The 24,626-nt window shown below is 46.4% G+C and overlaps 1 protein-coding gene across 2 annotated transcripts in view; it reads left to right on the plus strand.

Moving 5' to 3' along the window:
• The window catches only part of PSTPIP1 (proline-serine-threonine phosphatase interacting protein 1), a 46,556-nt gene extending 22,418 nt beyond the window's left edge, over nt 1–24,138 (plus strand). Inside the window, exons 4-15 of one of the 2 annotated variants that reach the window (XM_027897961.1) lie at nt 5,963–5,997; nt 6,551–6,657; nt 8,450–8,512; nt 9,552–9,650; nt 11,296–11,341; nt 12,166–12,245; nt 14,135–14,233; nt 15,340–15,436; nt 18,222–18,306; nt 19,827–19,897; nt 20,583–20,683; nt 22,142–24,138. In XM_027897961.1, the coding sequence (XP_027753762.1) occupies nt 5,963–5,997; nt 6,551–6,657; nt 8,450–8,512; nt 9,552–9,650; nt 11,296–11,341; nt 12,166–12,245; nt 14,135–14,233; nt 15,340–15,436; nt 18,222–18,306; nt 19,827–19,897; nt 20,583–20,683; nt 22,142–22,273 (1,015 nt within the window). In that variant the 3' untranslated portion in view covers nt 22,274–24,138. The remainder of the gene's footprint in view (nt 1–5,962; nt 5,998–6,550; nt 6,658–8,449; nt 8,513–9,551; nt 9,651–11,295; nt 11,342–12,165; nt 12,246–14,134; nt 14,234–15,339; nt 15,437–18,221; nt 18,307–19,826; nt 19,898–20,582; nt 20,684–22,141) is intronic. The other variant, XM_027897962.1, reaches the window with a different exon arrangement.
• The last annotated feature ends 488 nt before the right edge of the window (nt 24,139–24,626 follow it).

Below are 24,626 nucleotides of genomic sequence, written 5' to 3' on the forward strand. Positions count from 1 at the left end.
TTTCTAAAAGAAGCTAGTGCTGGTTATCATGGGCATTAGCAAACAAACACTCCCAGCTTCCAGCTCAAGAAACAAAAATTCCCTCTAAGTGCTGTGTAACAGCCAAAGGACACCATCACTCAGCAGTCCAGCCCGATTCAGGCAGATTGAGGCGTTCTGGCTGCTTGCCCTTGCCTCAAGCACTGCGGCTGGTACAGACTCCTGGCTACAGGGGAGGTAGAAATCCTCTTCCCAAGCCATCTCTAACTCAGCAGTTCCTTGGCAAGTTCCTTCTGATGCACGGAAGGATGCACACACTTGAATCTAAGTGCAAGGCTGCAAGACAGGTCAGACTAATCCCTTCAGCTCGATATTCTGTCCCCAGCGCCAGATCCCAAGGGAAGAGGAAAAGAAGAGGGCAAGGATATGAAAATATGTCTTCTAAACCATCTCCTAACCTTAGCAATTGGCAGTGCAGGGGCTGCCACAGCAGCAGCAGCAGCTTTGTACAGAGTAGCCCCCAGTGGAGTTTTTTTAAGGTAAACCGATCTACTCCTGTCATTCCACTGTTTAAATTTTAAAAAATTAAATCTGCATCACCATTTCACAGTCTCCCATCACAAGAGAAATTATGAGAAAGATTATTGCAAACCCACAGCCACGTTTTCTTGGCAGATGACAGCTTATACCCATACCCAGCAGGGTGGGGGGAGAGGCAACTACAGGTTTTGAAGTGGAAACTGCAGCGTGGTTTGCACTCTCCATGGATGTACAGAAACTGGGCGTTTTCAGCCGAGTCACAAACCCAGATTATGTTTCCAAGTGTTTGCTGGCAGCGGTGGTGCCTCACACCCTGTTCAGATGATTCTCAGCAGAGCTTGTGCCTTTAAGAGGCAGCACCTTTCTGGCTGCAAGGTGACTGGGAATTTCCAGGCTTGGGCTTTGGGCAGCTCTTCAGCAGAGCAACATGGAAACAGAAGATGCTCCAGAGCCCAGTTTGCAGCCGAACCAGAGCCTCTGGGAACTCCATTCTGCTGCAAAATCACCCATGTAAACACACAGTAGCTGGTTAAATTCTGCCTGGTCTGACAGCATCTATTTTTGTCATTTGCTCGGCCTGTCTCTTCTCATGTATATGATTCCCTGCGTTTTCTGTCCCTCTTTTCCACTACCATCTCCTTCAGACCTCGAGAAAGGGTAGTTCCTTCAAGCCTGTGTCTGCTGTGCCTTTCTCTGCAGCCCCTGAAATAGAACATTTCAGTGAGTGTGAGGTGAGGGCATCTGTAAGGAAATGCCAATTGCTGCTTCCTGGGTATAAAAATAGTGCATCTGTCACTTAATATACAGAATGCTCTGTATTAATCCACACAAAGCAGGCATTTTTGAACCGAAGCTAAAAGTCAGTTTGGAAGGTCACATCCTTCCATGGTTGATTATTCTCCACTCAAATGTTCTGAACCCACACAGAATTTATACCCTTGTTCTTTGAACTTTCAGGACTCTGAAAACAGGCTGAAGCCTCTGCTCAGTTCCTGTTCAATTCAATCTAAATAAGCCCTCTGGTGCTCAGGACAGGCATTTTTGAGCAGTGCTGCTCCCTTTCTGAAGAGACACAAGGAAATTTAGTTTTATTTTAACGGTACAAAAGTTGTTTTGATTGTTCTGGCCTTTGATTTGAATGACATGGTTCATTGAGGAAGGACATGGAGGGGCTGGAGCAGGTCCAGAGAAGAGCAGTGAGGTTGGGGAAGGGACTGGAGCACAAGTGCTGTGAGGAGAGGCTGAGGGAGCTGGAAATGTTCCGCCTGGAGAGGAGGAGGCTCAGGGGAGACCTCAGCACTCTCTACAACTCCCTGACAGGAGAGGGGACCAGAGTTGGTCCCTTCTCCCAGGAACCAGCAGCAGGACAAGAGGGTTCCGTCTTAAACTGTGCCAGGGGAGGTTTAGGTTGGATATCAGGAAGAAATTTTTACAGAGAGAGTGCTCAGCCATTGGAACGGGCTTCCCAAGGAGGGGGTGGATTCCCCGTCCCTGGAGGTGTTTAAGGACAGACTGGATGTGGCATCAGTGCCATGGGCTGGGAACCACAGCGGGGTTGGATCAAGGGTTGGACTCGATGATCTCAGAGATCTTTTCCAACCCCGCTGATTCTGTGATTCTGGAGTCACAATTTGTTGTCAATGGGCACAGATTAAGGGGTAGGAGAAGGCACATGGAGCTGTCATCCCGTTTGCTCCCCTCCCTCTACATTTCTCTTTTGCAATGCAGACACAGTCCCAGGTGCAAAGTCTTTCAGAGCAGACGATTCCGGACTTGTTTCCCCACACCACAAACTGGGCTTGACAGAAAGAATTCTTGGTAAAACCACACTGGGTCTACCCTGTGTGGCAGGAGGAAAGGGAAATGGGAATCGTGGCCCCAGAGGTGACTGTCCCTGGGGTGGCTTCACGACTGTGTCACTGGGATCGAAGTTCCCAGAGGCAGAGGGCGAACAGGACTGGTGGGAGGTGGTCTGGAGAGTTCATCTGGCAGAGACTTCTCTCAGTTTCAGAAAGGATATTTTTAAAAACTGCAGTAAGAACAGGACGTTGTAGATCACGCTGACGTGAAAATAGAAACCTACCAGAAAGGGAGGTGGGGTTATTTCGCACTTCTATTCACCAAGCAAAGGTAGAAAACAAAGAAAATTAAAAAAGACGTGGTTTTACGGTTAGAAGAGCCTGTTTTACCTTCCTGTGTGCAAGATATAAAGGGACTCTCTGAATTACTCAGTTAAACCCAGTCTCTAAAGGCAAAGTACTTGGAAAAAAGACCCAAACCATCAAGCTCAAAGTTGAAAAAAATTAAACAAAAGCATAAAAGCCGTGGGTGTAACAGGCGTGCACAGTGAGTAGAGCTGTCAGCTCAGCACTGCCACTGACAGGGCGCTGCTAATTGCATCCCTGGGGCCACCACATTCGGCTTCGGATGGCTGCGGAGCAAAGGGTACCAGAGCCCTGCCCACAGGGCATTTCCTGGTGGTCCTCCTGTCACACAGGGCTGCCCAGCACAGCCTGTCCTGGGTGAGAGCCCAGCTCTTCAGCAAAAACAAGGTCCAAATAAAGAGAGAGAGAAAAAAAAAAAAAAAAACCAAAACCCAAACCAAGCCGGTAAGATTTTTGTAGCCACTAGATGGCAAAAACCACCCGAAGTTGCTGCAGTGGCTGCTGCACAGGCTCTGTCTGTTCCCTGTAGTTCCAGGTTCAGGCAATCCTGTTTTCACCCGAAATTCGTTTTGACAGATCCAGTCTTTTAAATGTACGACGGGAAGTCGTTTAACAAACACGCACAGTAAATTTGTGTAAATTTGTGTCCAACCCTATTTCCAAGGAGAAATCTGCAGGAGCCTCCACCCCGGGCTGCCCAAAGGGAAGGCTGGAATCCTGTCTTTAGCTGGAGTGGTTTAATAGACTTCCAGAATTTACATGGAAATGTTTAAAGTGAGCAAATAAAAAATTAAAAAAAAAAAAAAACTAAAAAAAAAGGCAAATGGCAAATTTTCAGTCTTGCTTGAATTGTTTCTAACCACAGGTTTTCTAATTTAACCACAGAACAAACAAACAAAAACCACAGTTAATACCAGGATGATCAGCAACAGCGTAAACTGAGGGTAAAAAAACACTTCAGAGTGTCCATGAGAGCGAGACATTCTCGCTCTGGACATCTCAGAATAAATCCTGTATCAATCCCATTAGAGCCAAACCCCCCCAAGGCAATGGGTAATAGGTGTTATTAACAGGTGCATCCAAACCAGCACAGACAGAATTAAAACCCACTTGTATTTCAGCTACAGAAGTTGCTTCCACTAACACCTGTGAAGGTCTGAGATATTTCACTGATCTAATCAGAGCATCCAGCTGCAATGAGCAGCTCATCTACAGCGCTGCTGCTGCAGCCCAGGAGTCGTAAAGGGAGTGCTGATGGATCCACAGGTCAAAATTTGATTTATTTATTCTCCCCCACATGCATAACTTGGCACGATGAGATATTTTCCACCCCCTTAAGCCCCGTATGGGTGTGGGATCCGATTCACTGATTTTAGAAAATTATTATAAAAATAAGGAAGGAAATGGCTTAAGTCTGCTTCAATCTACTTGTGGGCTTGCTCCAGTCAGCAGCTGGGGAATTGGCTGGACAAATCCTTCACACGAGGAAGAAAAGGCCAGGAATTTCTGAAAAGGCCATTAGAGACCATGCAAGGGGCAGATTGGTCTCTCTTTGCCAGGTGCATTATTATATCAGACCCCCTCAGCCTTGCAGAGAGCCAGCAAAAAGGACTGGAAGCCTTTTGATCATCAGCTGCTCAGGTGCCTGGAAACCAAAAGAGCAGCAAATTGCTTTTGTCCTTGATGTATTCTGAGAAAGTGCCATTTTTCAGTATCCACTCCAGCAATTTTGCCAGTTTTTGCATAACTTGAAACGCCGACAGTAAAGGGAAAAAAAAAAAAAATCTCTGGGACCAATAGATCAACACAGAGTGCCAACAGTACAGGCAGTTTGCAAGTGTGCTCTGGTTTTAAAATTCCAGCATTTCCACATTTCTGGCATGAAGTTGTTAGCACATTCCCCAACTCCCATTGGAAATTAGACACTACAAAAGCAAATTTCATTCCTGGTATATATTTAATTTTTCAAAGTAATCCATTAGAGTGTTTAGGTGGGAAAAAGTTATCTCTGCTGCTGATATTCAACCTGTCTTTAAATGTCAAGCTTTTAATTAGCTGGAAAGGATACCCTTCGTTTCCTTTCTTGCGTGACAGTTTTGTTTCCAACCAAAGTTCGCACCAGAATAATTTTTTTTGCCAAATAAACCCTCAAATGTTTAAGTATTGTTAGGAAAATAGTTAAAAATGCTCAATCTAGCAAGTTCTTCCTGACTTATCTCAGGAGATGGACCACAACCAATCTAATTGAAAAAAAAAATCAAAAAAATCAAACAGCTCTTCTTTTCTGGCTGAAAGTATTTTCCTTATATTTTTGTAAATTTAGATGCATTTTTCTTATGCCTGGCAAGGCAGTCTCACTGCTGGGAGAGCAAGCTTTGATTAGGAAACAGATGTCCAGCCTAAATTAACACAGGAAAATCAGGACCTTTCATGTGTCTCTCAAGGCTCCTGAAATGGCCCAAGAGATGCAGATTTCCCTTCCCATCTGTGGTCACAGGTGGCTGGCAAGGGATATGGATCCTCCCCTGGACTCTCCTGGTGGCAAAGCTCCAGCCAGGGAGACTTCAGGCCCTTCCAGCTTTTCCCCTGGGGCAGATCAGAGCTCCATGCAGAGCCCAGAACTGTTTCCTTCAGGGAAACAAGACACTCTGGGGGCTCGAAGAGATGATTTTCTAAAACCTGAGAAACCTCCAGATCGCACCCCAGCCCTGGCTCTGGGAATGCTCTGCCAGCCTGCAAATTCAGAGCTAGAGGAATTTATTAAAGCTGGAAATGCCTTTTTACAGACCTTTTTTTTTTTTGCTCTCCCATCGCGAGGGCTCCGCACCGGCCGTGTTTGGGAGCGGAGCCACACGGGGGTGCTCGGGCAGCGCCGCTCGGGGATGCTGCGGCCGGACCGGGGCACCCACGGGGAGGAACCGGCTGGGGCTGCATCCCGCTCTACCCTTCCCACCGCTGCTCCAAACCCCAATCCCCCCTAGGCCGAGATGTTAATGGCTGTTTAACATTCGCGGCCGCAAATACCGTGGGATTCAAAAGGAAGGTGCACAGGAGGAGCCCTTGTGCAGTTCCTTGTTTCGTGGAGCATTTGCTGCGTTTCCTGACGGTAACAGATGGATGCTGTTGTGCTGGTTAGTGTGGTCAACCTTTATTAATACACTATTAAGGGTCTTATCTCAACATGGATCTCTGAAATTCTGAGGGAAGGTTTTCCTCTAGATTCACATCCCACCCCTGGACGCCAATAGTAATGAAGTGTCTTGTTTCTGCCCCCCCAGCACACTGAAGGCAGCATTCGAGACGCTCAAGCAACGTAAGTATTTACATCTTCCCTTCTGACCTGGGAAACGTGGCCACCCAATGTGTTCCTTCCCTCTTCCCCCCTCTATTCCCAGCTTTTCTATCCCAGTCTGTGGTGTGGAGGGAACAGACACTCACTGTGTGTTCTCCAAGGCTGGGCACCCAATCCACTCTCTGGTGGCAAAGAAAATGGCTTGTTCCTCGAGTAAGTTATATCTGGGTCAAGTCACAAAATATGAGCTCTATTCCCTCTTCCACAAACCCCTGGCACCAAACCAGCACCTTTCCAAGATTCAGCAAAACACAAAATGCAGCACCATCATAGCCAGTGGGGCACTGGACTGGCCACTGGCACCTGCAGTTTAGCCCAAAACCTGCAATCAGCATCATTCAGGGTGGGTGAACCCTCAGCAACGGCAGTGCCTGCAGAAAAGGACCTTTTTTAAGGCTACCCTGTTCATAACAAGCCACACGGGGCAGCCACGTCACAGAAACATCTCCTGAAAAGTAAGACTTTGTATTTAAAGTATTTCCACTGACTGTACACGAATTCTGATTTGCTTTAGAAATTGAAAGCGTTGGAAACTCTCACATCCAGCTGGCAGTGATGCTGAAGGATGAGCTGAAAGGAATAGAGGAATTCCGAGAAAGGCAGAAGGAGCAAAGAAAAAAGGTGAGGAACTGGAGAAACGTTGAAACAAATTGGGTAAATGGCCCATGCTGATGACCTGTCTCCAGCCACAGGCTGGAATTCTGCAGAAGATGATAAAGCATTCCCAGTGTGCCCTGCTCACTCTGTAGACCAAACTGTGGAACAAAAACATCTTTCTGATCCCAGCTGGAAATCAAGTAGTGCTCTGAATGCAGGAGCCAGAGGCTTTAGTCCCTTTTACTCTCTCTGGTGTAACTGCAGATACTGTTATTGCTATTCCTGTAAGAACTTAATCCTTCCTTTTCTCTTTTTTATACCCTTGCTAATGGGTTTCTTTGCTATGATCCTGCATGATCTCTAACACAAACATTTAAAAACAGAAAAGCAAATGGGTATTGCAGCACCAGTATATGCTGAATTACAAATACATGGAATAAGTAGCATCTAGTTGATGTCATCTAATAAAAATCTGAGTGTGTTTAAGGCCATTTCACCCCCTGTGATCTTATCAAGGTTTAAGTCCTTTGAAAAACAGTTCTCAGTAGAGACAACAGTGGTCACTCTCACACCTTCTGTGGTTCTGTGGGGTTGAAGACAAAGATGGGACAGTCACTTAACCCTGACAACACCGAGAGATGGAGGAGTAAAATGAAATATTCAGTTCTTTGCTGAAAATGCATATGACCAGTATCTGATGCCACAAAAATCTTGTGTCTACAAGTCCCTGACACAGGAACTTGCAATAGCAGAGAACTCTGAGTGTGAGAGTAGGAGAAACCAGCAGTGTTACTGAGATTTGAGGGGTGCAGCATCTGATGAGGCACCCGGGGCACACAAAGAGGGCAGGTCCGTGGGTGTTTGCATCCTCCCTCCCTTGGCCACTGGGATGTGCAGGGGGGCCGTTTCTCCTATTGAGAACAGCAAGCCTGTCACTCAACTGGGAACAGTGAGAGGGGCCTGGAAAACAACGAAAAACTGCTTTGGAACCTTAGACAAGCTTTTTTCTCTGTCTAGCATGTGGCTGTGAGGGAGCCAGCATTAGATATGCTGCGTGGTGTCAGCGTTTTTGGTAACCTCCCAAAAGGCTGTGAGTTGTGTTTTACTGTAGCTGCTCTCAGGATGGTGCCCAGGATGAAACCAGGACTCTCTCTGGGTAGCCCTGGAGAGAGTTTTGCTTGAGCAGAACACAAAAATTAAAGGAGCAAAAATCCCACTGAGGAAACCCAAGTAGGAGTCACTGGGCACATCACAACTAAAGCCATGAAAGAGAATCCAGCTCTGTCCTTCCAACACTGACCAGATGACAGCATGGAAATCAAACTGCACTGAGCCTAAATTTGCCAGAGGCAACGGAATATAAACCCAGGAATTGTTTGTGTTTAAAATGGCCAAGTACCTGCGCTCATGTGGGTGACACAGTGGTTTGGTGTGCAGAGATGAAGGATCAAGCTCTGGCACCAGCAAGGGAGCTCTGCTGGCAGAGCCCACAGGCACCGTGACTGGGTGTTACACTATTTCATCTCCTTAAGGTAAAAAAAAAAAAAGGAGGAAGAAAATGAAGATCTACACCCTCTCTGCTATTAATGGAAACCACTGAAGCAGAATGATCTTGGATTATTTTTTTACCTGGCACTTTGATGCTCTCTGCATCACTTTAGAAACCTGCCATTTACAAAAGCAGAGTGAAGTAATTTTCCCCCCCAGACAGGTGTCTCAGAGAGAGGCCCTGACAATGGCTTTCCCAATCCTGTCCCTGGAAAGGGAAGCAAGAAGTACAAAGCAAGAAATGGTGACTTGTGTGTGTTTCTTGCAGTACGAGTCTGTGATGGAGCGCCTGCAGAAGAGCAAACTGTCCCATTACAAGAAAACAATGGAGGTGAGCAAGGAGGGCTTGTGCAGGTTTCCTGATGCAAACTGGCTCCAGGATAATCTGTGCCACAAGTACCTATATTTAAAGAAAGGCTGAGGCTGTTTGAGTTGTATTGTGTGTGAGAGAGAGAGGATGTGATTCTTGCTGTGAGCAGAAAGCTGATTTTCCCTGCTGCATCCACTCAAGAGTTTCCAGAAGGTTCATGGATGGGATGAATGATGCCCCAGGTCAAACAGGGTTTCATTCTTTGTAGGCAAGAGTACTTACAGGAGTGAATGGTAAGTTTTCAGTTTGTGTAAATACAACTTTAAAAATGGTGAGGGAATCTCACAAGCAGGAGGAATCCTCTCCAGCTGGAAAGCATGCAGGTACAAGAACTGTAGGCAGCTGGTTTTGGTTTCCAGTGGGCAACTGCCTCTAAAGGAGAGTAGCTGCAGACCTGTCAGTGCTACAGCTGGTACTGTACTAACAGCTTTTATTGACATGTGGTTGTTTCAGGTGAATCTCTGAGACACAGAGATCTTTTGGTGCAAATAAGGATTTCTCTTGCTTGTGAGAACTGCACCGAGACTGTTGTCATTGGGGTGCTGGCTCTGCCTCACAGCCTGGAGCAGCGGGCAAGGAGCTGACTGACTTTGGCCACCTGATGCTCCGTGTCACAGCGCAGCAATGTCAGCCCCACCCCACGGGCCCCCTGGGAACGTGGGCTCCCAGTTCTGTCTCTATGCAGAGAAAACTGATGCTTGGACCTGATGCCCCGATGGTGGCAGAGCTGCATTCCTGACCACCCCTGGAGGGAGCTGCAGTTGCACAAAGCAGATGAGCTCAGGGCTGTGAAAAAAAAACACAATTGATGCTCTCGGCCCCTCACCCCAAGTTTTCAGTTCTACTTTTCTATCTCCTTATGGCATCACTGGGAGTTTTTTCTGTTGCCTGAACCTGGGCACTGATTTGCTCCCCTGGGCTGCAAAACAGGCATTGCCTGGAACATCACAGTGGGGAGAGCCCAGCCGTGGTCCCTCACTTTGGTTTCATTTCCATCCAGTCCAAGAAGACCTACGAGCAGAAGTGCAGGGAGGCGGACGAGGCGGAGCAGTCCTTTGAACGCACCAGCGCTTCAGGCAACCAAAAGCAAACAGAAAAGGTACCTCAGGTGATATTTAGAGAGAAAACTGGGGGGGTTACCTTTCCAAGGTACAAGAGAATACCATCAGCCAACCCGTTCTGCAGGATGCCAGGGGCTGTTTTCTCTTCTAATTAACCCCTTGGGATCCCCTGGGAAAGAACGAAGTTATCTAATTAATTTATCCCAGGCTATGATCCAAGTGCTCTATGAACGCTGAAAAGGAAACTGAATGGGATTTTTCTCTGAAATTATTCATCAAAATAAAAAAAAAAAAAAAAAAGAGACAAGTCAGAAGTATGTCACGCATTTAGTTTTGCTTTTTGGTCTCCTACACTTAGTAGGCATAGAATCTTACATTAAAATGCATATTTTGCCTCAACATTTTTCTCCTTATGGTTAGTTTAATTTCAGCTAAATTTACAGACTCAAAAATAAATCGTTGGAAATTAAGGCACTGCAGTCCTTCGTTGCACCATCTCGATACTTGTAGCTGACAATTCACTAACTTTTAATGGGAACATTTTACAGCGGAACAGATGGAGAAAACAAAATAAATGAACTCCCTTTGGCTCGATAAAAATCAGTGCAGTGTAAGCAAAAAGGATCAAAAAATCATCTCTAGGAGCGGGGTGGGTGGAGACTCTAAAAAAGGCATCAGAACTTTACATTTTATTTCCAGCGTTCGCTGATCTTTGATGAGCGAACCCCTCCATTTAAGCTGCAAAGAGGGGATGGAATCCTGGCTCTGCTGCAGCTACACCAGGACACTCAGCAGCTCCAGTGGCAGCTCAGCATTCACAAAGAGTTTGGGGCAGGAAGCAAGGGAGAACAAAGCTTCTGTTCCCAGCTTACAGCACGTTTTCCAAGCAGTTGGGATGAGGAATGTGGGCGTAGGGAGCCCTACCTGAGCCTTGTCTTCAAGGGCAGAGTGGAAGAATGTATTTCACTGATGTTTAGAGCTGTGAATGAACGTGCTGTCATCACCCCTGGGCAGGAAGACCCGGCAGTAACGAGCTGTCAATAATGGCTGCATTTTCCTTTGTTAAAAGCTGCAGGTTTTTAAAAAGGAAAAGTTCTACTTAGAGTGAATTTTGCTTTTAGGCTTCTGAGTTGTTATGGGAAATAATCTGGCATTTGCAAAGTATTTTAGAAGCTGTGTTCTTTTCATCTGTGTATTACATGAGGAGCTTGAAAGACGAAGAATTTTAACTGCCATTTATTTCTGCTTATAAATATCTATTAGAAAAGCAGATCAAACAGTTGGGAAGAAACAACTCAGCCAGCAGACACAGCTTCAGGCTGGATCATGCTGGCTCTGAGCTCCTGTGGCAGGGATGTCTGAATGGAAAGATTTTCCTTGAAGTCAGGGGAGCTATGGCTGCAGCTGGAAAATCCTGGTCCCTTCTTCTCCATAGCACATGTTCAACAGAACCAGGCAGAAAGGCAGGAGAGCCAGCAAGTGTTTGCAAGTTAGAGCTTTTCCCCTAGAAGGGACAAGAGAGCAGGCAGAAAAAAAAAAAAAAAAAAAAAAAAAAAAAAAAAAAAAAAAAAAAAAAAAAAAAAAAAAAAAAAAAGAAAAAGAAAAAAGGAAAAAAAAAAAAAGGGGGCTGAAGCAAAAAATACTGCCAGAAATTAATTTGGGGCGTTTCTTTTCCTGTTTCAGAGTCAGAACAAAGCCAAGCAATGCAGAGACGCAGCAAACGAAGCAGGTGATGCTCTACTTGCAACTGAACATTATGATTCTTCCCAGCAGAGATCTCCCAGCACAGGGTTTTGATAGAGCAGCATCCCAATCACCCAGGCTGTCTCCTTTTGAAGTCAAGGTTCCCAAAGTCACTCACCCAAAGATTAATGAAAAAACCTCTAAGGAACAGCAAGCTGACAGCCATCTGCTTTCTCTAACCTTTGTGGAAACGCAAGTGTCCTGCTTCCAGTAAAGAATTTATAGAAGACCTCCTTTAGGGACTTCAGCCAGGAAAGAAAAGCTCTCCTCGAAGCAAGTTTGTAAGCACAGAAGACACTCCAATTGCCCCCAGCCAGCCCAAACCAGATTCACCACCCCCATGTACATCAGCACGGAGCAATCTCCAGCCACAAACACCCTGGGAGTCCAGGCCAGGCCAGCACACATCTGAGCTGGAGGTCAAGCTGGTCCCTCCCTGCTCATGGAATAGTTTACATTCAATCACACAGCTCATCTGCCTGGCTTGGCATGGAAGGAGCCTAAGGATGCTCAGTGCCCGAGCATGGTCCAGGCTCTTCATCTCTGAAGTGCATCATCCCAACTGTAAAGTTTATAAATCATCTGCAAGCCATACAGAGAAGAATCCTTTCTGTAGCATAAAGCTGCAAAGAAAAAAACCCCAGAGATCCTTTTGCCCCCCCAGTTTCAAGCTCACGCATTTTTGGGGATACTCAAGCAAACCACAGGCCTGATGTATAAGAACAACAGCAAAGGCTCAATAGCAGGAAAAAGAGAAAGGCTGTTTTCCCCCAACTGTTATGTTTCTCTTCTGTGTGTCTGTATTTACAGAGAACGTGTACAAACAGAACATCGAGCAGCTGGATAAGGTCAGGACAGAGTGGGAACAGGAACACATCAAAACCTGCGAGGTAAACATTGACTTCTACAGTGAGATGTTTGCGAGCTCTTTATTTTATCCCTCTGGCAGATCTCAGTCTGAGACCTGACACATCATCCCAAGGGTTTTACTGTTTGCTTTATGTGGAGGCTCAGTAGATTCCTTTGCAAAATTACTGCAAAAACTGGAGCTGATTTAGACACAGCTGCTGCTGTCTCACTGACACTCTCCCTGCCTGGTCGGCATAACTACCTAAATATAAAGGAGGGGAATAAGTGCAGAGGTGGGAGAGGTGGAGCAATATGTGAACTGGTACACACCCAACCCACTCAGAATCTTTATTTTTTCATAGCACTTTATATTTACCTGCAAGAATCTTTGTCCTCTGCCATGGAGTAATCTTTCCAAGGAAAGGCGGTGCTGGTGGAAAAGTCTCTATTTACGTTATGCCAAGGATGGGCAAGGAGATTTGCACTTGGCTAGTAAGTTTTGCACAACAATTTCCAGGAACTGGTTGGCATCCAAATCAGCCACACATTTGGTCACAGTAATCCTTCAAGTACCTTTGCCCATCTGCTAAAGTCTGATTTTGCTGTTTACTTGTTGCAGGTTTCATCTCCACATCAAATAAAATGCCAGGACGTGGCTTTCCAATTCTCTGCTTCCTCTTAAATATTCCCTATCTAGGAGGACTGAAAAGTCCACAGCTGGCACAGAGATTCCCACAGAAATCATGCCAAGCCTTCGCTTTCCCAAGATGAATATTTTCTCCTTCTTAAAAGGCCAACAAGCAAAGCGTTCCAAAACCTCACAGTCTCTTTTGTCCCACGTGGCTAAATCCTGATGTGCCCACGGAGCTTGTGGCCTGCCCACTAATTAATCCAAACAACCATTCTTAAAGGAAGGGCATCTTTAGTGCCACCTTTTAAAAGTGCTTGTCAAGAGAAAAACTGATACTTCATTCTCCACCCTGCAGGCTCTCTCTTTATAAAGCTTTTGCTCTCAGAAACTGCTCCCCACACCAGCTTACTCCCTCAGCAGATGCTTTTTTTTTGAGTGGGTTTTTTTTTGGGGGGGTTGGGTTTTTTGGATGGTAAGTTAATAGATGGCAGGCAGTGCACCCAACAATGTTCTGCTGAATATTGTACATGTTTGTGGTGTTCTGGACATAATTACTGCAAATGGAGATGGAAACAGATGGCTGGAAGCATCTGAGCCTTTCACACCTCATAGAAAATCAAAAACTGATGTTCTACTTTTAACAGAAAAGCTTAGAGATCAGGGTGGGAGGGTTTTTTTTTTGTTTTTGAAGTTTTTAAAGTGTTGATCTACCTCTTCCCCCAGCTCAGTTCACACTTCTCTCTATTCCCCCTTCATTCTTCCCAAGAGGTGCAACCACATGAGAAAATTAGACAGATGCAGGAAGGGAGTAAACTCTGAGGAATGAAAAATGCCTTCCCTTTACGACAAAAATAACATTAGAAATTCATAGAGGCAACTCCAGAGAGCCTCAAATAGTTTCAAAAGAGAAAAGTTTAGAAAGATAATTAGATATTTCTAATTCCTGCCATATTAGAAAGATGGCAGAGGTGGCTCTACCTCTAACATAAATACAGCCCTTTCATGCCAGTGCTCTACTGGTCTGTTAAACATCAAGATTTCAGTGTGATAGGCAGACAGGACCCTGACTCTGAAATCCTTGCAGTAGAGGTCAAATCCAGATCTGGATTCCTCTCCCCTGCTTCATCTCTGTCTATCAAACATAACCTTACTTGGGTGCAATCAATTAAAACAAATTCCTGAGCCCGAACGAGCAGATGCAGTTTCTGCAGTAGCTGACAGAGGAGCCTTCAGGAGGGTTTGCAGTGCAGATAACTGAATAAACACGAGGCTCTGTCACCTCTCCCTCCTTGGCTGCAGGTGTTCCAGCTGCAGGAGTGCGACCGCATCACCATCCTGCGGAACTCGCTGTGGGTGCACTGCAACCAGCTCTCCCTGCAGTGCGTGAAGGACGACGAGGTACGGCCCTGCCAGGGACACCCACGGGCACGGGAGCACGAGGAGGAGCCAGAGTGCTCCAACAACAGCACTGGCCTGCCCTCCCCTGCACCTGCTGACTGTCTCCAGGGGAATATTTTCAATGGAGCTTGTCCTCTCCCTAGACATAAACCAGATATACAGTCTGTGCCACACTTAGTGGCACCTGCATGTCTCCCTCTCAGCTATCAGGACGCTCTGTCATAGAATCACAGAATCAACCAGGTTGGAAAAGACATCTGAGGTCATCAAGTCCAACCCTGGATCCAACCCCGCCGTGGTTCCCAGCCCATGGCACTGATGCCACATCCAGTCTGTCCTTAAACACCTCCAGGGATGGGGAATCCACCCCCTCCCTGGGCAGCCCATTCCAAGGGCTGAGCACTCTCTCTGTAAAAATTTCTTCCTGATATCCACCCTAAACCTCCCCTGGCACAGTTTAAGACCGTGTTCTCTTGTCAGGGAGCTGTAGAGAGTGCTGAGGTCTCCCCTGAGCCTCCTCCTCTCCAGGCTGAGCCCCCCCAGCTCCCTCAGCCTCTCCTCACAGCAGTCACTTGTGCTCCAGTCCCTTCCCCAGCCTGGTTGCTCTTCTTCTGGACCTGCTCCAGCCCCCGGACATCCTTCCCAAACTGAGGGGCCCAGAACTGGACACGGCACTCCAGGGGTGGCCTCACCAGCACTGGGTCCAGGGCAAGAATCGCTGCCCTGCTTCCCTGGTGAACCTCAACACTCGAGTGTGTTTGGGCTCTGACGTGGCTCTCAAAAAGGCATCCAGTCATGGTCTCTTAAGACTGGAAGACAAAGAATACACTAGATGTGAATTAGAATGGTTGTTTCCTGCTATTAATTTCTTTATTGCATTGAAAAGCTCTGGACTTTTGTCCTCCTCTCTTAAGCGAATATCCAGAACACAAATAAACAAGTGTGTTTGCAGGAATGTTTGTATGGAGGACAGGCCAAAGATCATCCAGGTCCGACACATACCACATATAGTGTCTCTTAAGGGGAAAATTGTTAGAAGAGTATTAATTGTTAATTCAGTGTGAAATGTTAAAAGTTAAATGAGAATCTTGGATTCTGTTTTGCAGCTGTACGAAGAGGTTCGGGTCAGCCTGGAGAACTGCGTGGTGGAGTCAGACATAGACTACTTCATCAAGACCAAAATGACAGGAACACAACCCCCAGGTAATTATTCCCGTTGCTCTTGTCAGGTGAGTTCCACACCGGGCTGGGGTTGTGCAGTGTCCTGTGGATGTGAAGGCAGCTGGAGGAGTTTCTGCTCTGGCTCTTTGTTCCCACTTGCTGGGCTCACTTCCCCCTCGCTGTGCTGCCTCTGCTGCCTGTGTGGCACTAAGTGGGATGTTTTAACGATCCAGGTTAAAAATAACCCTCCAAAGAAGAAGAAAAAGAAAAAAAAAAGTCGTTTTGGCTTTGCAACCAGGCTCATTTCACAGCACAGCTGAACTGACACCTCTAAGGAGGTGGCAAATTGCTTTGCAGAGATGGCAACTTCAGTCTCCTGCAGCGGTGACAAGTCAGAGACAACTTATGATGTAACTGCACCCCGGTGTCCCCGTGACAGAGGTGCCACCTCCTCCTTTGCAGCACAGAAAAGACCCAAATTTCTCTTCTATTCCACGTGTCCAATGGGAGATAACAACTTCTGTCCTCTCAGGAAGTTGTTTGTAGGAGCCAAGCCTCTGGTGGGGGAATGGAAGTGGCTGTGTCCCAGCACACAGAAGTGCTGGAATTCTGCAGGGAAGGGCTGAAAGGTTCCCAGACTGTCCATTCTAACCAAAGCAACCTTTGCCTTGACTTCAGTGATCAAAACCCCTGGGCTGGGTGGAGACTGACCCAGCAAGAGGCAGTAGCAATTGTAAAATGAAAACATGCTGCTCCGGGGTCGGAGTTCTCCAAACACACCCCCGGAAAGGAGCCTATCTCGTGTTTCACACCCCAAACACACACCACACCCATGCACTTCAAAGAGAAATACAAGACAGTTCCAAACTGCTCCACTTGTGTGCAGCTGCTGCAGTAAACAAAGACTCAGCAGCCTTAAAAGGAGAGAAAAATGCCCATTTCATCTCTTCATTAGCCGATGACACGTGTCTAGTTGGAAAGATCTCCTCCTCCACTTCCATGAAGTCTGTGCACAGATCCTGTTGCAGTTCCAGTGTCTGCAAGACAAACTGCCCTCAGGAGCCCTCAGCACTGCCTGTGACGGTTTGGTTTTCACTTGGCCTCCCTGACACTACGCTTATGATGATTAAAAATTGAGATTTGGGGATTTTTTTTTTTTAAACTAAAACGTTGAAACTGGTGCACTGGATGCCATTGTGCTTCTACAGTTTATTCTTCTTCACACGGGGGATTTCAATTCACCAATACAGGAGCATCTACCCAGGGAAAATCACATTTTCAGTGGCAGAAGGGAGAACCGTGTCTTGCAACAGTGTGAAACAACTTCTGTACACCAAGAAATTTGTAATTCTTAGCTAGTTGTTTTTTTGGTTTTTTTTTTTCCTATGTGAGATTTCTCATTCTCCAATCTCCTAGGCAATTTTCTGCAAACAGTTCTTGGCTGTGTCAGGAGTCATTTCTAATAAGAAACAGGAAGGGAAAACCCCTGAGAGCTTTATGAAAAGCAAAGAAAAACCTGATCTGCTTTTCTGTTGTTTTTATTACGCCACCTTCTAGAAGGTGACATGTTCGGGAAGCACTATCCTGGTATCTCCACAGCTCTGGCTAATGAGTTTGCACAGCAGCACATGGTGAGCTGCCCATTTGTGTTATTATTTGCAAAATGCAGCGGGAAACCCACGTGTTGTTGTTTTGTGTTGTGTGGCTGAAGAGCTTCATCCTGACCAAACCTTTTTGGATGGTGTTGCTCGCTCCCTTCTTCCCCCTAATCTTACAATACCCTCTAGACTAGAAACTGCACCACGGTAACAATTTACAAGGGCAACAGCAGACCCTTAAATTGGTCAGAAAACTCCTTAATTACTGTGAGTCTTATTTGTAGAGATTCTTCCCACTCATTAGCTGTATGTGCCTGCTCTGCTTATTATCTTGGCTGACCCGGTGCAAGAATGTCAACACAACTTTAGCCCAAGTCCAATGTCTTTGTTAACTTGCTGCTATCAGGTCTGAGATAAAACAGTATCCCAGACTTCCCTCGTGTTTGTTCGGCACTGACACCGAGCAGGCAGGCAGTGAGTGGCCACCAGCTGCAGGCAACTACACGGGGAGCTCTGAGATGAAAAATAAATAAACCCATCTGTAAAGTTACAGTTGCAAATGGTCTCAACTTCACCCTTAAGGACACCATAGGGGAGAGTAAAGGAAATGTAACATAACTGCGTTTGAGAGAACAAACCCCAGATATGTCTGAGTAAACAGCAAATCAGCTCTCAGGAGGCAGATGGGGGAGATAGGGAGGGGAACACACAAGCACAAGCACAAGCACAGAGCAGGAAATTGCTCATTAATGCTGCTGGCAGGAACATTCAGAAATCTCCCCAACTCTGGCAAAAATGCCTGACTCCATACACTGAGAAAAAGAGAAACAAAACATGCTGCAGCCAATTCTACCACGAAATCACTCCGAGGCTCGCAATGGTCACACTCTGCTCCCTCAGATCCTGAGCTTTAACACGACAGAAGAAACAGCCATGGAGGAAATTGCCTTCCTATCTCGGGCTGGCCACAGCTCTTAAATGGTGCTGCAGGACCTCGGCTGTGCCCGGCTCAGTCAAACCAAGCAAGGCTGTGTCTGCTCACGCTCACTGCAGTGGCTTCTGTCAAGTCCCCAGGTGTCCCCCGAGCTGCTCCAGCCACATTCCAGGGGTGGGCAAAGAGACTTGCAGAGTGGATTTGCAGTTTGCTCCAGCAGCCCCAGGTTGCCGTTGTGGTGGGGAGAAAACAGGCGTGCCTGTTTGAACATCTCGTTTTTATTGCCCTGTTGCAGATGCCATAGGCTACGAGAACTACTACAGCAGAGAGCCCAACAGACGCAACAGCAGCCCAACCCAGTCCTGTGGGATGATGAAGAGGTGAGTGGAAACTGCAGTTCCCAGCACGGGGATTTCTCATGTGAACAGCAGGTTATGATGACAGAAAACAGCACCTGGAAAGTCGTTACTTCCTTCACTGTAGCAAGAGGCAGCTATGGATCAGTAAATAACTTACAGAAGTAGTAAATCCATTAAAACCCGAGCCAGAGTAGTTTGGCCTGGTGGGAAGAGTGACACAGGATGAGTTCATCACACCATTAGTTGGCCAGGGGTGGAGAGCAGTCACTGGTTTCCTCTTTCCCGGTGACTCAGGGCACAGAGCAACAAAACCACCCTGTTCAAGGGAGGCAAAGGTGAATGTGGCCAGGAGCAAAGGCTGGGGAGGGCTGTCCTTTGGGACAATCCCTCCTGGATTACTGCGCTGCTCAGCTGAGCAGAACAAAGAGCTGATCCCTGTATCCCGACCAAGGGGGGAAAATAATAACTGTGGTGATTAGAGAGGCTTTTATTTTTCTGATCCATTTCTGCTGGTAAATGTTGGAACGTTAATGTAGCTACACCAGCAGAAGAGCACGGTGGATCTCTTGGTTTAAGTATTTTTTACTGAGATGGCTGATTCCCAGTGGGAACGGCATCGTGGTTAAAGCACGAGAGATTTCTGTCGTGACAAGCCTTGTGACGTGGCAAAGACAGGGAGCAGGCTGTGACCTCCCAGTTCAAATGTGGTGCAGGCTGATCAGGGAGCTGAGCAGGGCTAATACACAATACTTTGCTTTTCTGCTGAAAGCCAGACCTTCTATAATAATGAATTCAGTGCTGCATCCCAAGCAGTTACATAAGACAACTGTATTGCCATTTAGAACACAACTGTGCTCTGCAGGGGCGAGGAGCCTAGAGAGACTCAGCCTGAGTTTTTCAGGAGCTGGGGAGGCAGGATATCCATTTTCCAGACACATCGAGAGTTCACTACCTGAAAAAATCAGACTGTTTAAATGTGCCTTAAGCATGCAATGCTATTTCCATCTCTGCTTGAGAATCCTAACCCATTTCCTCACTTTACTTAGTCTCCAGTACCCAGCTGTGATATAGGAAATAACTAGGGATAGATTAAAATAAAAATTCACTTAAACTCGCAGTTTTCAGAAAGGCTCGTTATACAAGCTCTGTATTTTAAATTCTATCAGAGTTTTCCTTAAACACAAAGATACGTTAACCTCTTAAAAACTGACAATTCTCGTGGCATTAACATTGTGAAATCATCGGATTTTCACACTCTGAGTCTTTGGATCCACAACAAAATACTGTCCTGCTGCATTTTATGCACAATTTAGTGATGGCTGATGGTTCAGTATTCTGCTGCACTTTTAAAAAACCCCACATTTCTAACTGCAGATAAATATATCTACAGCATAAATGAAAATAGAAGGCCATGGGAAGAGGTGACATCTACTCAGTGTGAAGCAGATGGAGGAAAGGCTGAGTCAGAGAGCTGAGATGAAGGAATGCTCATCCCCAGGCCTGTTCACTCATTTTGTCATTGGCTTCTCTTGGTTCTGCAGATTCTCGGGACTATTGCATGGGAGCAGCAAAAACCACACGGAAATTGCCACTCCTTCAGCCCCTCCTCTGGGTATGACTCTGCAGGAAATCAGTTTACCAGATGTGTTTGGTTTAGATCATGTTGCTAAATCAGGCTTGGACATGGGGCGCACGTTGTACAGCAGATAATTCACATGGTGGTGGTCAAAATATTCCGGAAATGAATTTCGCTTGGATGTGTATTAAACAAATTTCCCAGTTTCAAGCGCCAAATAATCCACAGAATCTTCCAAACCTCCATCTGGGCAAGGGGGGACTGCACACCTGACTTAGATATTAGTTTTTCTGCTTGTGTGGAATACACTACCTCTAAAAAGCCCGAGAGAACACATAAAGCTTTTAACAGACGAGGTTTATGCTTTATGAGTGCAAATATCTCATCTAACACCTACACTGTTGTCTTGTTATCCTTGCAACCCTAGAAATGTATCAGATGATATTTTCCCAACCTGGATGAGGCTAAAGCCACTTTCTGACCTCCCACCAAGTTCAGTGGGTGTATTGTCATCTAATCAATGGGGGGAGAGTTTCTGGGCAAGGCTTTACCTACAGTTCACAGCAGCTTTTCTAAACATGTGCATCTCCAGGCAGAGAGAGAACAGAAACCCTTGTATTTGTGAAGTCTTGCATGTGATCCCACGCATTTATAAGCAACTGAACTCTTTGTTTCTGTGGTGGGTATTTTTTCCTCATTTTTTCTTCCCCCCCTTCCCCAGCAGAGAAAACAGATGGAGTCTACGCATCCATTTTTGTAAATGAAGAGGCTGGGATCACATCATCACAGGACTACAGAGTGCTTTATGACTACACAGCCCAGGTAAAACAAGGCTTCAAAAGAAATATTTCATAGCATCAGATTTAAAAAAAAAAAAAAGAAAATATGCTGGTTCAAACATCTTGAAAGTGTTAATTCTGTGAAGGAGATGTTATTGTCACTTTAGAGCCACGGCTTGTCCTGCTCCACTGGCTCTCCATGCAGGAGAGGGCTGAATCCCTACAAGTGACACACTTTTCCTACACCCCCATGTTGCAAGTTGCAGAATCACAGTGGATTCTGGTTCATCTATCAAAGGATTGTTACAAAGAGCAACCTGCATCCTTTACTGGGATATTGAACTCTCACTGACCTCACTCCTAACTAGGCACAGCACCTTCAGTAAGAGGTGAATAGACCACTGTATTTACTAATTCAGAACCTGGACTCCAGCCTGCTGCTTTACCTGCCAGTTTAAGGGTTCCCTTTATTAGCTTCAGATTAACAGAAGGAACAGCATCCAGAAGGTCTTATACGAAATAGAGAGCCAGATACATAACAAAAACAGAGAAAGGGCTCAAAAGGAGCACTTTCTCTTAGGTACAGCAGTATTCCAACTCCTTTTATTAGATTATATTTTTCTTTGCTTTGTTTTAAACACTCTTTTATTATTTACTGGAATTTCATCCAAGAACAGCTGAAAGTACCTCACTGTCAAAGGCAGTTCCCCTGAGGAGATAACTTTGTGAGATCCTTACTCTGAGAGTTTCCTTAAAACTGTGACACACACGGATTTTCCCTGCTGAGAAAAGAGCCTGTTACTACCTTTAGTATATTGTACATTGAAACCTCTCATCTTTGGAGTCCATTCTTACCCACTCAGGTACATTAAATTTTAGTTTTAGCTGACACGTCAAACATCTCTGGAAGCCTCTCTTACCCTGCTTTCTATTTTGCTACACTGCAGGCAGCAAAGTGGTTTCCTATGGAAAACAGGACAGCAGGGACTGATGGGCTGCCTGGGAGCTCAGGGAGAGCTTTTCTTGCAGCCTCTGCATTTGCGTGGGGCTGAAAGTCACCGCTGGTGGGAAGAGTCGCTGTGTCTCCACTGGTCACTGCTGCTCCCGTCTAAAAAAACCGGGAGACCTATTTAAGGCATGGATTAACAGAGACACTGTTATCTCCCTCGGGAATTAAGCTGTGCTCTGTTTTATTTAGCAACACCTGCAGACTACGCAGGTCACGGTTAGCTGGTTTAGGATGGTTGTGTTTAACCCCTTCTGGCCTTCCCCAGTGTTGCCAAGTTGCATAACCCCATGGAGGCTGGGCAAGTGTGAAGAGCTTAAGGGAACAGCCAAAATGCTTAATTCCTCACTGTCTGGTATTTCAGGCTCACTCCAAGCAGAAGGACACTAGCAGACTGTTGATGAAGGGCAGGATTAAAGAGATCCCACCACATACCTGCTTGGGCCCTCCTGTGCTCTCAGGGTAACCAGGTTTGTTTTCCCTGTCTCCTTTCAGAACACAGATGAACTGGACATCAGTGAAGGAGACGTTGTAGTGGTCATTGAAGAAAACGAGGATGGCTGGTGGACAGCAGAAAGGAACGGGCAGCGAGGCTTCGTGCCAGGCTCTTATCTTGAAAAGCTTTGATGAAAAGAAGGCCCAGCCCTCAGACTTTAAAAATATTGTAGTACTGAAAACACCCTGCACACAAGGTCTGCTTCAGCTGACCAAGGGCATCCCATAATACTGTTTTCTACAACTACCAGTCAGGAAATAACCAACTGACCGTGCTCTCCTCTTCCTTGCTCCTACCCCATTCCAGCATCTCCTGGCCAACACTGTCTGCAAAATCCATCTTCAGCCCTGAGAGATCAGGACTCGCTTTCCTTAGCCCGGTTCTGCCCCCCTCAGCACACTGTCCTGCCAGCAGTGTCACACACCTCAGCCAGCCTGGGAGGAAAATCCTGCTCACACCTTCACTGCACGAAAGGAAAAAGGTGATGGAGGCAAGTGCAGTCTCTGCAGGATGGAGGACTGTCCCCAGCCAGCCTGCGAGCCACCCCCATGGTCACAGCAGCCACGGATCCCCTTCTCTCCCTGCCACGTGCTGGCATTTTTGACAGAGCACTGACTTCTTCATCAGGGTCACTGATGGCCACAAGAAAATCAGTGAATGCAGCTAGAGAGGAGCACCTGAAGGACAGAGACACATCTGTGTGACAGACGCAACTTCAGGCACTCCCCCATCACGACCATCTCCTAACACAGTGAAATCCACACTCCCCATGGCTCTGATTTGCTCTGCATTCTGGACAGATGATAAGCCCAAGGCCTTGGTTGAGGGTTTCCCTAACCCCTCTCTGAGATTTTCAAGTTTAAAACCCCAACAACACAAACAACAGATAAGCCAAACTTCCAGCAGTGCTGCACTGCCCCGACCCCCCTCTGAGCACCAGAGGATTGCCAGTTACCCCCTCACACAATCTGCATCCCAGTGTCATCAGGGCATCCTCCCTTCCACCTGGCTCAGCCTCTCCTCTCCTGCTCAAAGGCTTCTTTGTCTCCTACTGCTCTCTCCAGCCTCTGCACCCCTGGGATTGCTGGCACAGTCACATCCTGGCTCCTTGCCAGGCACTTTGTTCTCCAACCATCCCTCTTGCCAGAAATCACAATGTGCAGGTATTTCACAGATTTCAGCTCTATCAGTCTTTCTAGTTCAGTATTTAAGAATGTCACCGTGCTTACCGAGGGATTGATGGATGGTTTCTGTCACTCTTCCCTTTTCAGTATTTCAAGATAGTTAAAAAGAAAAAATAAAAGTCATTGATTTAATCTGAATCAGAGTGAACTGTTTCTGGGGGCAGAACGACCCTCTCTGCCAAGGTTTCAGGTCTTAAAACTGCACCAAGACAATGAAAATTAATCAAATTGCTACCCAAAAGGCACGGAGCAGAGAGGAACTGTAAGCTAAGACACAGCAGGAAAGAAAAAGAGAAATTCAGACAAAAGAAAAAAGCTGTAATGATCAATGCAGTTATTCCTTAGATGAAGCACAGTGAAGGTCAGAGGCACTCGCAGTACCTTATCCTAATTCTTCCTTCAAGAATGGAATAGCAGTTGCTGCAGGCCCTTTCTTCAGCTCCCTACGAGTCCTTTGCACTTGTCCTCGCCACACTTCCCAAAGTTATTATGCAGCACGTCCAGAGCAGTGCTGAAGGGCTCCCAGGACCTGGCACCAGCACAGGCTGGAAGGCACAGGAGGAGCTGGAATGGCATTTCAGGCAGCAGTGTTGGAACAGCAGTGCTTGCCCAGGCTGAGGAGGTAATGACAGCGCTGGCTGAACTGCCCAGTGACTGAAGGTGCACAACAACCTTCAGCTTGGCCAGGGCACTGCCAGGAGGGGCTGACAGATAACTGCAGCATCACTCCATAGCTGCAGCAGGAGAGGAGACCTAAAGCATGGCAGATTTTATGTATTTACTCCCTGAACACTCAAAAGAGAACTGCAGTAAAGCAACAAGTAAGTTTAGGTAGATATTTTGCAGATTATCTTAGGTAGGTATTTTGCAGGTTATCTTAATTAAGCAGAAAAGAATAAACTACTGAGATGCACCTCCTCTAATTCTGTGTGAGACGTGGATTGTGCAAGGATTCCTCACCTCTCTGGGGGCCCAGACAACCTCACACAAGACCCTGCAGTGCCCAGTCCTGATTACCCTGAAATCCTATTACAGATTATCTTTGCTTCCATGTACCACGTGGTCCACCTCACCAACAGACTGACAGTGGAGCAGTGACTGCTGTTTCTAGCCCATCAAATCATTCCCTATTTTTGCTGTTAAGGTCAGGAAACTCTTTTCCTTTCTACCTCTCTCTTCTTCTGTCAAATAAATACTGTTGAAAGGCAAGAGGCTACAGGTGTGTCAAAATCTACCCAGTGCCATAGCATTTGGGTGCCACGTGCTGACTCCAGACTGTTCAGGAAACAAAAAAACCACA

Source organism: Empidonax traillii, unplaced genomic scaffold, assembly GCF_003031625.1.
Source record: "Empidonax traillii isolate 1590-97213 ecotype Southwest subspecies unplaced genomic scaffold, ASM303162v1 scaffold571:size529327, whole genome shotgun sequence".
Lineage (NCBI taxonomy): Eukaryota > Metazoa > Chordata > Aves > Passeriformes > Tyrannidae > Empidonax > Empidonax traillii.